We start from the raw sequence: 15,267 nt of genomic DNA on the forward strand, positions 1-15,267 counted from the left end.
CCACCTGGCACTGTGTAACAAATGATAATGACCTCACCAGATAGATGTGTGCTGTGGTAGACTTCTTGCAGTGCCTGATGGAAGAGCTTAATTACATCAGGGTTAATGAACAAATGATGGACAAGATCTTTGCTAAGACTCTGAAGAAACAAGAGCCAAGCCACTCAAGGCCAGGAAGTTTCCTGTGACCAAAGGAAGAGAGAAGCATCAAGAAGAGGGTGCCATTTCCATCTCCAGCTGTTCCTTTATAGTGTAGGTTCAGAAATCTACAGGAAAGGAAGGGGGAAAAGGGTTCTGTTGAGAGTGAGGAGTCTGGGCTGAGTATCTTGGGTCTGCAGAAAAGAACCAGCACTATTAAACAGGAAACAATGAGCGATAGTGGTTGAATTTTTCTTCCTCCATAGGACAGAGGCTGCCGATTTCCATACCAGTGTATCATCCCAGGAAGTTTGCTCTTTTCCTGAAGCTCAGATCTGAGATGCTACAGAAAAGGTTGCCAAGGCTTATCTGACCTTGCAGTTCTTACAACTTGCTGCTCACTCATATATAGATACCTATACAGCCAAGTAAACACTGAACAGACTGAAGTAGACTAGAAGGTTCTGTGGTCATTCTTTCCTTAATGAGTCTGCATCCATTTGCACAGTTCTTGGGCAGCAAACAGGAAAACGTGAAGAATACCAATGCCAGGGCTGTTGCAGGGCTGCAAAGTGAACGCAGTCATTAAGACAGTCAGTGACAGTGTGCACAATGGGAGCATGGCTACAGGTGGATGCAGGCTGTTTAGAAAGGATAGGGAAAATAAATTTGACCATGTGCACAGCTTAGGCGACCATGAGATGATTTAGCTTTTTCAAGTCTCTATATGCCACAGTATAGAAATGTACTCAGAGCTGTGTGAGTTTTGCAGAAACTTTATTAACAGCTCAGGAGTGAATCATCTGATTACTTAGGAAGCCTGTGAAGTTCTGCAGAATATCCACTTAGTGATGCAAGGACCCTCTCAGTGAACTAGCATAAAAAGGAAGCATATGCTGCTATGGATCTGGTGCAACATATGTGGGCTGGAGAAGCATATGTGACACTAAGAATTTATTGACAGTCTAATCAAAGTCTCAGGTCTCATCAAAATACAAATTGCAAGACATTAGCAGTCCAACTGCAAAGATGCTAGCTGTCAGGGAACAGACTGCTTCAAAAAACAACGTGAAACAAGCCAAGAGTGACAAGACTGGCAGAGGCCTTTCAAACAAGGCTTGCAGTCTCAGTGTCCAGACAAGAAGAACATAGCCAGTCTGGTGGCATTAATCAATTTTAGCCAATAGTGTAGTGACTGATGGCTAAATGAGAAGGCAAGTCTGTGATCAAGCCAAGAAATCAAGTAGTCTTGGCAGGGTATATGGAAAGAGACAGCATACCTGCAATAAATCATCAGTGCTTTGTACTTCATAGGATAAATATCATACTTCGCAAGAAATTATCTGAGTCATCAGCATCCAAGGTTCTTCACAGGGAAGCAGATGTTGATAAAATACCAGTTTTTTTCCTCCTCGGTGTGGGGTCTACATGCTGTTATTTTTCCAAAAGGGTCTATTGCTACACTTGCTTTCTTGTTGGTCTCTAATTTTAGTTGCACAGTGACCCCCTTTTTTTTTTGTTTGTTTTGGTCCTTACCACGTATTGTATAATTTGTTTAGGGTAATACCTGCCAAAATTATCTATCAGCCCATCAGTTGTGAAGACTAACAGGAAAAGTATATGCTCACAAGAAGGTATCCTGAAGGTATGCTAGAGTCATAAGGAAACTTAGGGAAAATGCAGATAGGTCCATTGATGGATGGTGGAGAATCAGCTAGTTGCAGATAGTGTAGGAAAGGCTGAAGTGCTCAGTGCTTTTTTTTCCTTAATCTTTGCAAGCAAAACTTGCTCCCAAAGCAGCATGTACTGACGCGGTTTGAAAGGGAGGTGGCAGCTCATTGGGAAGCAGCAGGCTGCGGATTTCTTAGAGCAATTTGATGCATTCAGATCCACAAGCAGAGATAAAATTCACTGAGTTATAAAAGAGTTCATCAACATGATTGTGGTTCTCTATGAAAATTTATGTTGATCAGGAGATGTTTCTGCTGATTTGGAAAACCATATGTCATTTCCTACATTTAAAAATGATACAAGGAAGACCGAAGGAGTGGTAGGTTGACTAGCCTCACGTCAGGCTCTGGTATGATCATTGGACACACTTTTCTCTGGTCTGTGTAGCCCGTGATTTGCATATGCTCTTCCTGTCCATTTTCAAGCACATTTTCAAGATAGTAAGCAGAGTAGTCAAATGGATTTCTTAAGTGAAAATCATTATTGACTAATGTGATCGCCTTCTATATGAAAATGAGTGATTATGCAAGTGGGGGAGAAGATTTTTGTCACTGCTTTCCAAAGCACACTTGTTTGGAAGCTAAGGAAACCTGGGCTTGATGAACAGACTGCTGAGTGGGTTGAAAACTTGACTGAACTATTGGTCTCAAGTGATAGTGATCAAAATCTTGGCAGTAAGCTCCTCCTGGCTAGCAATAACACCCTAGGGGTCAGCACTAGTGCCCATATTATTCAAGATCTTTATTAATTACATGGATGATGACAGAGAGTGGGATGTAAATTAGAGGAAGTGGCTGACGTGATGGATGGTAAAGCTTCTGTCCAGAGGGTCCTTGATAAATTATTGGTGTGCCACTTTTTTGAATTGCTCTTCTTCATCAGCCCATAGTCTCTGGAGCAGCTGAAGATATAGTAAACTTTGACATTGTTAATAATGCAATTTTCCTTCTAATATGTTAAATGTTTGTATTTCTCTTCTCATTCCATCTACCCTTTGAGCTTACCTTAGCTCGGACTTCTACAGAAGGGCTGCGAATAGCTGTGCAACCCACACTATTTGCCCAGGAGGTGACTGATGAAACACCCTCTTACAGTGTAGGTGCGCGTTACATGTGTGGTATGAAGGTTCCCACTGCACCTCATGGTGTCCAGCATGCCTTGTTCCACTACCAAATGCAGGCTAGTCTTCTGGTTGTACAAAAATGAGAGCATTTATGAGAAGCAAACTGCTTGCCTTGTTGAGCACAAATCTAGTGCCAGATAGCACAGTTTAATGCTGTAATACTACTAAGTTTTATTTGTAGGAAAGCTAATCTAATGTGCTGTTCACAAAATAGCAGAACAGAACAATCAGACTTAACCATAATGCAGATTCACCAGAAATTATTTACAGATCTTAAATATTGGTACTAAACCTAGCGAGCTGTGATGCTCTGAGAAACATTAGCATAACCTACATTTTTAAAGCATTTTAGTGAACAAATGGTCATCTTTCTAACTATAGGGCATTAACTTGTTCTAGGGAGATTTTCAGTAAAGGGACAGTGCAAAGGCAACTAGCTTATGCAGTGAAAGACTGATGTTGGCTTTAATGCATCAGAAGTTTTTAGTCTTCATTTTTCTTTACACATCAGTACACCTGGCATGATAATGATCTAATGTTTCCATGACCTGTAGAATTATAAAAAGCTGTCTTTGAAAAAAATATGTTTTGCACTATGATCTATATGTAAGTAAAAACTGTACTTGTCCTTTAAAAGTTGTCTGGAATCTGTAAATCAACTTTGTTAATTTAAATCAGTAATGTTAATTTCCTAATTTAGTTGCTGCTAGTGACCTGCAAATTATGTCTTCTTGTTTTTAATCACAATAGTTGAGTTATGCATTCTAGCTGTCTTCTCCCATGGCTGTGCATGCTATGATTTGTTCTGTGTAGGAATATTTACTGTAGTACCTATTTTCATCTTTCCAGAGGAAGAAAAATATAGTTTGATAAGCAAAATCATGAATGCGCGAGTTCAGTTTAGTATTTCTGACCCTTACATGTCCTGGGAAATAATTTCCTTAATGGCCTGTATATTTAGTTGAATTTTCATGTCCTCAAGATAGATTTTCTGGAAAGGAGGTAAATAATATTTTAATATAGTAACTCTGATTGTGTGTTTACCCTAGTAATGCAGATGTGCTAGCACACTGTACGACCTTTTTTTTGACATGGAGAATGAATCTGCCAACCCACAAGGCTAACTAGTCTGGTCAGCAAGTTATCTTAGTGTTAATACATTACTTCTCCTACACTTCCTTCCCTACCAATAACTGAACTTTGGTAGTTCTGAACTTGCACTTCCACAAATTTACCCCCCCTTTTTTCCTTTTTATTATTATTATTTTTAATCAGTTTGTTAATGATATGTCCAAACCTTTACATTATTTCAAGACCATTTACAGTTCTGATTTAAGGAGATGAGATCTCTTACCCATGTTGTGATGATCTATACTTAATTTTAATGTGTTTTGACACACATGTAAAGAACCTATTTTTGTCCCAGCATTTCTGGTAGTGCAAGAACTGACTTGGAAAAGTGCAATCTAATTCGTAATAACAGTAATATTACTTTAGAGATAGCATTAGTAACCTTACATTTAAGTTAAACACAAACATTTTAGTCTGAAACAGAAAGTAGTCCTCATTTATTTCTAAAAGAGTGACATCCTAGTTATTCTAAAAACCTTTTTTTTTTTTTCGTAAAAAATGCTAATCCAAAGAGTAGGTAACTCAAATTCACAGAAGTTTTTGAATCCATCTCTGAGAACAATAACTCAAGGCTGTATTGTTAATAATATTAACCCCAAGTGACTACCATTTTAAAACCTCTTAGCTGATATTTTACCATTACAGCAAGTTACTGGTGTGTCTTCCTTGGCTTAATCTCTGGACTCACCACACTCATTGCTGCTGTTATTGGAGGCCAGAGGGAGAGCAGAGAGGGGAAATGGACAGAAAGTAGTCAGTCAGAAGGCAGAATGAAATATTTCATTGTGTTTATACCACAGCTTCCTAGGAGAATTAAGGGTGTCAACTATGTAAATAGAGCATCTCAATTATAGTGTGCAAACAATAAACATAAACTTTTATAGATTTTTTTAATACTTTAAAGAAGATAACAGATGTTATCGGTACTTCATTTAAACAAATAAAAAACAAACACCAAAACACAACTCCCACATCCCCCCCAAAAAATTGTCACATAGACCGATTCTTCCCTAGATAAATGGGAAAAAAATGTTTAGAACTGCATAGTTCAGGAACTAAAATAGAAACTAATTGGGAATTCTCAAATCTGAACCATTTCCAAGGCTGTCATTTGCATTTCTGAAGCTTTGTTGAACACATGAGCATTATTCCTCAGAAATGTTTTTCTTCTGTGAATTTTGACTGATATTGTAGAACAAATAGTCCTTTATTTTGGGTAAAAATAGAGCAAGTGAAACTACTCACCATCTGATAATTTGTGGTGAAGGGATTAAATATTGGGACCTTGTAAAGCTTGTTGTTTTCTTCCCAGGATTTAGATACTTATCTGTGGCTTAAATGTTCATCTCTCATTCATGTAAGCATCCATAGCTACATTAGGAATATTAATGGGATGCCACAATATGAGCCAATGATCAGAACTGGAATATTCAAGCTCTTATTACAGTTGGTTTAGCAACCATTTGTACTAGTTCAGCTGCTTCAAGATTAATATTATTGCTTTTCTGTAAATAATACTATGTATTTATACTAAGGCTTTATGGAAGAAAAAAACTTGGTATAAGTGGTTAATAATACTGAAATCTCCAGCATAAACCGGACCCCATAGAGTTCATCTGTATAGATACTATCCTAAGTAATAATTGTTCTTTAATATATATAATGCTTTATTTCCATTGAAACGGATAATTTAACTTCATGTTCTTAGCAGACCAAATGCATTTCAAAGCTTCATGAAAAAATTATAACTTTCTTTAGAAGATATTAAATTCAAAGTTTGAAGGGCCATGATTAAATAAGAGATTCAAGCTACGGTGGTAATTTGAAACTGAATAAGGGAGGTAAGTTGGTTCCTCTCTGGAACCCAATGTTACATGTTATCAAAACTCATATCTGTGTTGGTGTTTAAGATGACTTTTCATAAGGGCATGTGCACAGTCATATAAAACTAGCTGTCTGAGATTGTTAATTATTGAAACTCACCTTATTTCCAAGAGAAATTTGCATGTTCAGTGGCTTGCCCATGTCTTTTTCCATGAAAAGACTTGCTAAGTAGGATTGCCACTTTTAAAATGTGCACTGCAAAATGTTTTCAAACTGCTTTCTCTGACTTTATCATGTGAGTGAGGACATGCTCAAAAGCAAGGCTGCTACTAACAGTTATTTTCTTTTCAATCAAAACACATTGGGTATAAGTACTACTGAATATATTTAAGTCAGTGTTAGCAAGAAGTAATACAACCATGAAGAAATATTTTATTTTCCAATCAGTTTTGAATGTGGATAATGAGTGCAGAATAAGACTGCTGACATCACTGTGGCATAATGCAAACTGTGAGGTTAGTTATCAAGTAAAAAATTAATGTGCAGTATATAGATACACTTGTAAATTGATAAATGCCTTTTTGAAACATCATGAAGCAGAACCTAGTGCTTTTAATTTTATACAGTGAAATTATTTTTCAGAGAAAAAAAATTTCCAGAGATTAGTTCACAGAATATATCTTTACAGTTAGCTAGTTCTGTGAAAGCCACTTTTTAGCTGAATATGTGGACATATATAAAGAAAAAGAAATATCAGTTATTTTAAAATTTGGACTAATGCAGGAAATATATAGTATTCAGTTTGTTTGCATCATGGACAGAAAAATAATAATGTAATAATACATATAAGTAATAATAAGATCGTTGTTGTTGTTATTACTTCAAAATATTTAGAATTATAGGGAAAGATTTCACAATTATCTTGTTTCTGCCATTGCAGTATCTCAGCTCAAGAAAGATGGTATTTAAAAGATTAAAAAGATTACGTAGCTTTTCTAATGGGCCCTTCAGTTCTTTTAAATATGTACCTATTGTTTGCAAATTCCATTTTAAACCTCTATGCTGGTTTCCAAAATCTGAAACTTTGCTCTTGAGGTGAAATAATTTTGAGGCTGTTTCTCTTCTCACAAGCAGCAGGAAGTGGTGTTTTTTCCTTCTGTTATCAGACCTTCGTGCTAGCAATTCATCATTCAGTGCCATTACCTTTAATATGACCTATTGTTCAGATACAGTCTATCTGTTGGGCTCAAATTCTTTGAGTTAGCTGCTACTTACATTTTCTACACAGCATTTCCTGCAAGTGTCAATTCTTTTAGCAAAGGATCTTTGTCTACTTGAACAACTCCAAAAACAGTTTTTAAAGCTGGACTTCAAACCAATTTTTCCTGGCTTATTATTAATTTATCCAAAACATCAATCAGTGAAACCAATTAAATTAATGTCTTAATCTTCTGTCTATATGAAGTAATCTTTTAGTTGATCCAGTAAGTTGATCAAGAAAGCAATTCTTGCCTGTTACTGTTGCAGTATGGCTGGACCTGAACCCATTTCTCTGAAGTTTTCTCTTACATGTTTCCTGTCACTAAAGACTTTCTTGACCATTTAATTTTTTTATTTAGAAAACATCTAATTTTGTAATCCCTAAATATTACTTAACTGAAAATATTTTAAACCTTATGTTTTTTCAATGGTGTGTTACTTCATTTTAATTATATTTTAGAAGATCTCCACACTATATCTGTACTTTTCTTCATCACATTGAGGAAAATACTGAGAGAACTTTTAAGTAAAGGTGGAAAAAAAAAGCCACAGACTCCCCATAAGAGAAAGTAATTTTGAAAACGTTTCTCTGTGAAACTGTTTTGTTAGCGAAATTGTTTTATCATTTTTGACTTCTAAAAGAGTTTGGGGTCTTTTTTGTTTGTTTATTGGTTGTGTTTTGTTTTGTTTTAGATCAAGAGCAGTCCAGTTGTCACCTCAGTGCATCTCTCCTAGCTGAGGCCACCAGTAAGGAATCTGCTTTCCATCTTCTGCTTAAACAACCACGAGGTATGTTATTTATTAAGTTCTACTTTGATTTTTTTTTAAAGGTGTGATCTTTTATGCCTCTGAAATTTAAAGAGTGTATAAATGCAATATTTATAAATCGTGTTTTTGACATTTTGTATTCTTAATCTTCCTTTGTATCTTAAATATTTTTATGATATAAATCTTTTGCTCTGAGGATTCCGCAACCTCATCTCCCATGTTGTGAGGCCATAATACTGTTGAATGCAGGTTTGGGGGGGTTTTTGCACCTGGTTTCACTCACGAGTCAGGTACAGTGGAATCATGTTAAGAATAATCTGTATGGAAAGGCTTTACTCCTTTTTCCCTACATTTAACAGTAGATGAAGTGTGTAGTTGATGCGGGTGGTACTGCTTTACCAGTGTCCCTTTAAAAAGAGAGAGTACTTTGATAACATGTTGGAACAATTACTCTTCTTAATAGACTTGCTGGAATATGTGGAATATGGAATAGATCACTAGATCATTTTGTGAACAACATTTATGCTTGTGGAAAACCGGTGCTTGCTGCTAATTAATTTCTTGGAGTTTTTTCCTCACTGACTTTAAAAACTGTAGAGAGAAATTCAGAAGAAGTGAAATAGGCTGAGAAGCTAGGAATAATTTTTCAACATACTTTTACAAAAAAACCCCAAATACTAGCCATACTATCTTTTTTTCCTGCCTTGCCTTCACAGTAGCAACACGTCTTTTGGACTGCATGGTTCTGATTCCATGTAGCACTGATGGAATTACTTCATTCGGTCCTAGTACCGAAGCTCTGATCTCATTTTGCACTCCAGTCATTGCATTTTATGGCTTAAAACAAGACCAGTAAATGGGACAGTGAGCTGAATCTAGATTTTAAAAAATATATGTCTCTCCACATTGCAGTACAAGTTTTATATTATGAAACTTATATGAAACTATTTTAAAGCTGTCATGTCACTTCTGCCTTAATTTCTTTCTGTTTTTACTGATATCTTTTTTATTAGTTATTTAATTTTGCATTCTAACTTTGCTTAGCATAAAATACATATATTTATTAACTCCCCCAAGCACTTAGAAAGGAAAGATAATGTATATTCAAAAAATATATAAACTGTTGGGGGAACATTTTCCAAAAAGCTGCATACAGTACTAAACCACTTAAGTGAAAATCAAATTTGAGGTATTAAAATTCCACGTATGCAGTTTGGAAGCATATTACTATTATGGTTTCATATTTTATTCAATAATGTTTGAGAAAGCATTTTACATACATTTGTCATGTGCAGTCCACTATGATTATGAATAATTTGGCTTTTAAACTGTCACCTAATAAAAGGCATACAAAGGTCCCAAAGCCACTTCCATAAATGTTAGATTTCCAGGCTTCATTCTTTCATACCATACTTATTTGCAGCTGCTTTTTTTTTTTTTTTTTTTTTTTTTTTTTTCCACTGCAATTATGTGTGCACAATCTGTTTTTTTCTTGAGATTGCTTTCAAAGCCTGAAAAAAATGAGAAAACTAACATACCTGATTTTCCTGGTCCTTCCAATGGAGAATCTCTTATAATGCTTTCATTATCACAAAATTACTTAAAGATCAGGAAAATAAAAAACTATGAAAAATAGTTCTTCATTGTAGCAGACTAATTTGAAAAATTGTTGGAAAATGTTAATTTCTCTTTCATCTTATGTTTTAACTGCATTTGGTGACCATGGAAATAATTTTATGCTTTTTACCTAACATCTGAGGTTATGTCAGGAAGTAATCTGTATTGAAATAATGGATTCTGTAGGAAAAGGACATTCAAGCAATGAATAGACTGAACAACCAGATACACATGTAATACTCTCATTTTTATCACAGTAGGACTGCACTGATTCACTTTTTAAGGTGTTTTCCTTCTTTTCAGGGTTCAGGGTTCAGATTCAACATTTCCTTCTTTTTGGCACATATTTTCACAGGGAAACTGAAACAATTGCAGTTCCTTTGAAATGATGAAAGATTCAGGTGCCACATTTCCTTTGACCTTCCTTAGTCTAAGTATTTTCTTGTTTTATCTATGCAAGTCTTCCTTCCTGGTGTTAAAATGTCACTCCTTTCATCATGAGTTTCTTTCTTTAATGTTACTGCATTTCATGAATTTTCACCTTTTGAAACTATCCATTTTCACTTTTCTGAGCAATAAGAGAATATCAACATGTATGATTCACATTAGTAGTTCATAAGCTGCAGTACATTAATTACTTGTGCTTCACAAGATTTCTTCAGAAAGTATACATCCTAGTAGGAAGTCAAATGTCTTTGTCAGTGAGAATGATCTTGAATGCCCCTGGTGCATGTGTTAGCATATTCAAGAACAAAGTTCATGATTCTTGATTTAGATTTTCGTTAACGTCTTCTAGATAGTGTAAGTAAGTTCTAGTCTGTATGTATTTGTGAGGGAGATATTCAACCTCAGTGTAGAGAGATGACACTTTCTGTGTAGTGGCCACAATAAGTAATACTGAATTTGTTTGCCTGATTAGGAAAACAGTATGAAAATTACTTGAAACTATTTAGATCTGTTTGAATTGAACCTGGACTGCTCTAAAATTTAATAGAGTTGAGGGTGTTGGTTAGAATTCTCTCTTCCCTTCCTTGCCTTATTGCTGTCTAAATAGTTCTACAACATACTGTATCATGAGTGTGTTAATTGTTTCCATTCTGGATACTATTTCAAATGAAGGTTTTGCAGGTAGCTGTCAGACATCTGTCTGACTCTTGCTGTCTAGAATTATGGGACTTGTATGTTGATTTCATCATTGATGGAGAAGGAATGAAATCAGAAAGGAAAGAAAGCAAAGAGAAGAGGCAGTCAGACTGAAGTCAGTCACTAGTGGCTCCTGCTGGTATTTTTCCTCAAGCTATGGGTGTATTCATCTCACAAGACTGTAACCCTTCTTTCTACTCTACTGTCTCTTTTTTTTTGGAGGGGGAAAGGGCACAGTTTGATAAATCAAGTCTCTTAATGTTCCCGTTTTTTTTTACCCAGATTCTTCTTCTTCAGTTCCTACTCTTTTGATGCTGCCAGGGCTAACTTCCTAAGAGTGGTCCATGTTTAACCTTTCAGCCAAAGACCTACTCATCCTCCACCTTGAGGTTATGAGATTCCTTCCTCACTGGCTCATGTTTGGGGTGGGCATCTTTTGCTGTGCACAAAGAGACTTTGCAAGCAGGATTTCGCAATTTTAGACTACACAGGTTTGTTGTATTGGCTAATACATGCAGTTGATAGCAAGAACTAACATTCTGCCAGGCTAGGTTTTAACATAGTCAGTATTCCTACTGAGACACAGAAAAAATCTTTGCTGCCCACGTCATCATCAGTTATCTGGGGATGGGTTACCCTCCATTGCCTCTTGGAATGCACTCTTCCATGATGTTGCTGTGTTGCCATGTTCTGATTCTTTTCTTTCTTTTCATAAAGTTTTTGTATCTGTTCATTTCAGTGATTTCTCACTGAGTCCTTGAGCTTGTACTACCATTCTGTCTGGTTTTATCCTTGGTATCCTTCAAGGCTTAGGTATTTTCTCACACCTTACCAATTTTCTAAGTAAAATCAAGATAAAGTTGTGGCGCTGTGCTACACTTCATTAAACTTTACAAAATGGGCAGGTAAAGTGCTACTCTAAAAAATACATATGGTTTTGAAGAAATCTATTTTTACACTCACCACCAAACAGCTTTCTTGAAAACTGTGTATGTAAGACAATGACTTTCCTTCCTCACCAAGTTTGAACATCTTTGACCTATCATATGGCTTATGCCTTGTTTAAACTTTCAGCTATCATTTTTTCCTTGTTCTGTTCTCTCTGAAGTGCCATCGTGGCACTCAAAGATTGCTCAGATACTGATTTGCTTTGTGAAAGTTTCAGGAGAAAGGAAGGCATGTGACCCCCTCCTATTCCATGTACATGGCAGTCTCCTGATTGCTGAATCACCCTAACTTACCCCTCTCAGCCAGGGAAAACCATCCTACAAGGGCTGTGTTCTCATAGCTGAAAGAGAAGCATGCTTTCTTAAAGAGGGTGTCATTACTGAGACATGAAATGGCAACACACGTGATGCAGTCTAATCCATATTTATCCCCACAGAGATATGCTGGAAAAAATCAATGTATTCCAGCTGGTGGCATTCTTGAGTGCAGGTTGTCTCTACTGTCAGCAGGAAACCTTGAAGAGCTCTTGAAAATCACAGCACACCTGAGATGTTCCTCATGAGAAGGAAAGCAGTAATCAGGAGGGGCCTTTCTTCTGTCACATTTTAAGGTCCTCCTGCAAACTGACCATATGAATAGTTGAAGAATCTGTGCTCAAGAGTATTCTTCCAGAAAAACCCAGTTACAGGCAGTGGGAATTACAGTATTAATGAGTAATATGCTTTTCAGAACTGAGACAGGTGTGCTTGGTATATTGGTACATCAGAACATGAAATATTTTAATACAGTGAGCAATAAAACTTTAAGATTTTTCTTTCTACTTTTCTGGAATGTCTTCAGGCCATGTTTTCTATGTATGTATGGGCACTCATTTGTGCTCTATTTACCTTTGAGTTTTATTTCTTTACAAATGATATGGTGTAGACATATATTAATGTGTTTTTGCAAATCCAAGCAACTGTTTCAGTGAAATGACTTAGAGTTAATGAAGTGAAAGGAAACTGTAAGAATGAGCAGAAAGTCTCTGTTACTGTTGTTTAAAAACAATGCCTGGAGCTGAAGGAGTAGAACAGTACATTCCCTTTACTGTATAAGGAAATCATTTATTTACTTCAGCATGCTCACCTAACTTTACAAAAGGAGACAGAGGAAAAAAATTATTCAGGATGCAAATAAAAAAGGGAAGGAATCAGAAGCCCATCTTTTGCATTATCTCATGTAAATCCACATAAGCCTTCCCATGTGGATTTAACATGGAAAACAGATTTTCAAGCTATAATTACCTCACAGATTTAAGCGAGGCCATGCAGTAGATTTCATAAGAATCTCATGATTTGTTACCAGACATCCTGAGTATAACACTTCAGAATGTTTAAACTATGCAAATGTGCCTCAAGGGTGGCTGTTACTTAACATTATCTTAGCCTATTTTGTATTTAAAAATATCTGTTGTGTTTCAGAACTGGATAAGAAATTTTCTCCTTTAATTTCAATGGAGACAGAAAATTAAAATATGATTAATTCTGACTTAGAATAGCATATTGCTGGTAATCTATTTGATAACCGATGTGGATGGATCCAGAATGTATCTTTGAAGAAGACAGAACTGTTTACTTCACGTCCCCTTTTCCTGGCTTTTGCTTCACGTCTCCATTTTCTTTAGGTAAGAAACCCAGTGAAAACTCCACAGACAGATTTATTTCATCCTATAAATTAATCCTATGCACTTAAAAGTGCATATCTGCTGGTCTCTGGAATAATAGCACAGATTAAATCTGTCTTGTCTCACTCTGTAGGCCTTTCATCCACTCACTGGTGTAAGTCATTCCAGACTGCAGAATCACAGCATTAGCAGAGTTCCAAGAGACCTCTAGAGATCATCTAGGCCAACTTTCCCACTAAAGCAGAATCACCTAGAGCACATTACTGAATCCTTAGTGCTTTTTATGACCTCAGCATGGACCTTCATTATTCTTGCCACACACACTAGCAAAGAAAGTTCTCTTTCCTTATAGTACCTAACAGTACTACGCAAACCTAACAACTGATTTACTTTATTCTTCCCAGTTTGAATAGCTTTTTGTGAGTTAAACATCCCGGTGAGTTTTGAATATTTTTCAGAGAAGGGGACTCCACAGCCTCTCTGGGCAGGCTGGTTGCTGTCCTAGTCCAGTTTGAGTGTTGCTAGTGGCCAACTCACACAGAGTCTCAGAACAGGGAGTGTACGTAAGCAGAAGATAGAAATAGGACTTAATAAGAATCTAAGATAGTGATCAGGTCTGAGGCTTAGTCAGATAGCATCTACTGACATGACTGGCATCTCTTATTCCATCTTTTACCTTTTTTTAACTCATATGCTTGTTACTCCCTTATCTACTTTGATCTTTCTCTTTTCCTTCCTGTGTTCTCTTCCCTAAACATCCCATAATAAGTTTTGTGCACACTTAAATAAGTTTGGTTCTGTTGTAGAGTATGTGTTTAACTGAAATCAGAGCTGCTAACAGTCACATTCAGAAGTCAAGTATTCATGATATGAAAAGATGCATTTGGTTTGCTCCGTTCTGACTCATGGATGAAGTTCTTGATTAAGTAGCATCTTTGAGCATGTTTAATTTTTTATAAATGAACCAGGAAGAATCTCCCTCTCTTTGGCTGTGTTGGGGGGACATTGCAACCAGAGATGAGGAAAATTCTGAGATACTTTATGCCTTCTTTACCTCCATCTCTAATGGTCAGACCAGCTACCCCCATGGTATTCAGCCCCCTGAGCTGGAGGATAAGAATGGAGAGAAGGAACCCCCCTACCCCATAATCCAGAAGGGAACAGTTAAGAACCTGCTGTGACACCTGGATCCTCACAAGTCTATGGTGCAGGATGGGATCCACACAAGTGTGTTGAAAGAGATGGCAGAGGAGCTCTCCAATCCTCTCTCCATCATTTATCCACATTTATCTTGGTTAATAAGGGAGATCGCAGATAACTGGAGCCTTACCAGTGTGGGGCCCAACTACAGGAAGGACCAGAAGGAAAACCTGGGAAGCTACAGGCCTGTGGACCTGTCGTTGGTACTGGGGAAAATTATGGAGAGGTTCATCTGGAGTGGGCTCTCATGGCAAGTGCAGGACAGGCAGGGGATGAGGCCCTGCCAGTCAGCATGGATTCGGGAAAGGCAAGGTCTTCCTTGAGCAACCTGGAGAGCTGCCTGCCAGACAAGGACCTGGATGTGCTGGCTGTACTGAAGTAGATGTTTGCCTCTTCTCCCAAGTAAATAATGATAGAACTAGAGGAAATGGCTTCCAGTTGTCCCAGGGAATGTTTAAAGTAGATTTTATGAGGAATCTCTTTATTAAAAAATAGCCAGGCACTGGAATGGGCTATACAGGGTAGTGGTGGAGTCAGCATCCTTTGAGGTATTCAAAAACCTTGTAGATGCAGCACTTCAGGACATGGGCATGGTACTCTGTTCTGGGATGATGGCTGGACTTAGTTATCTTAGAGGTCTTTCCCAATTGTGATTCTGTAATTTCAGGTAGGTAAGCCAGTCCCTAAATAGCAAAGAATTTAAATTTAAACATCTGCTTCA

General features: G+C 36.9%; 1 protein-coding gene across 1 annotated transcript in view; it reads left to right on the forward strand.

The window, feature by feature from the left end:
* CFAP47 (cilia and flagella associated protein 47) overlaps positions 1-15,267 on the forward strand; it is a 296,044-nt gene that overhangs the window by 228,917 nt on the left and 51,860 nt on the right. Inside the window, exon 57 of the mRNA XM_030456465.1 lies at positions 7,901-7,996. Within this exon, the coding sequence (XP_030312325.1) occupies positions 7,901-7,996 (96 nt within the window). The remainder of the gene's footprint in view (positions 1-7,900; positions 7,997-15,267) is intronic.

The sequence above is a fragment of the Calypte anna genome, chromosome 1 (genome assembly GCF_003957555.1).
Source record: "Calypte anna isolate BGI_N300 chromosome 1, bCalAnn1_v1.p, whole genome shotgun sequence".
NCBI lineage: Eukaryota > Metazoa > Chordata > Aves > Apodiformes > Trochilidae > Calypte > Calypte anna.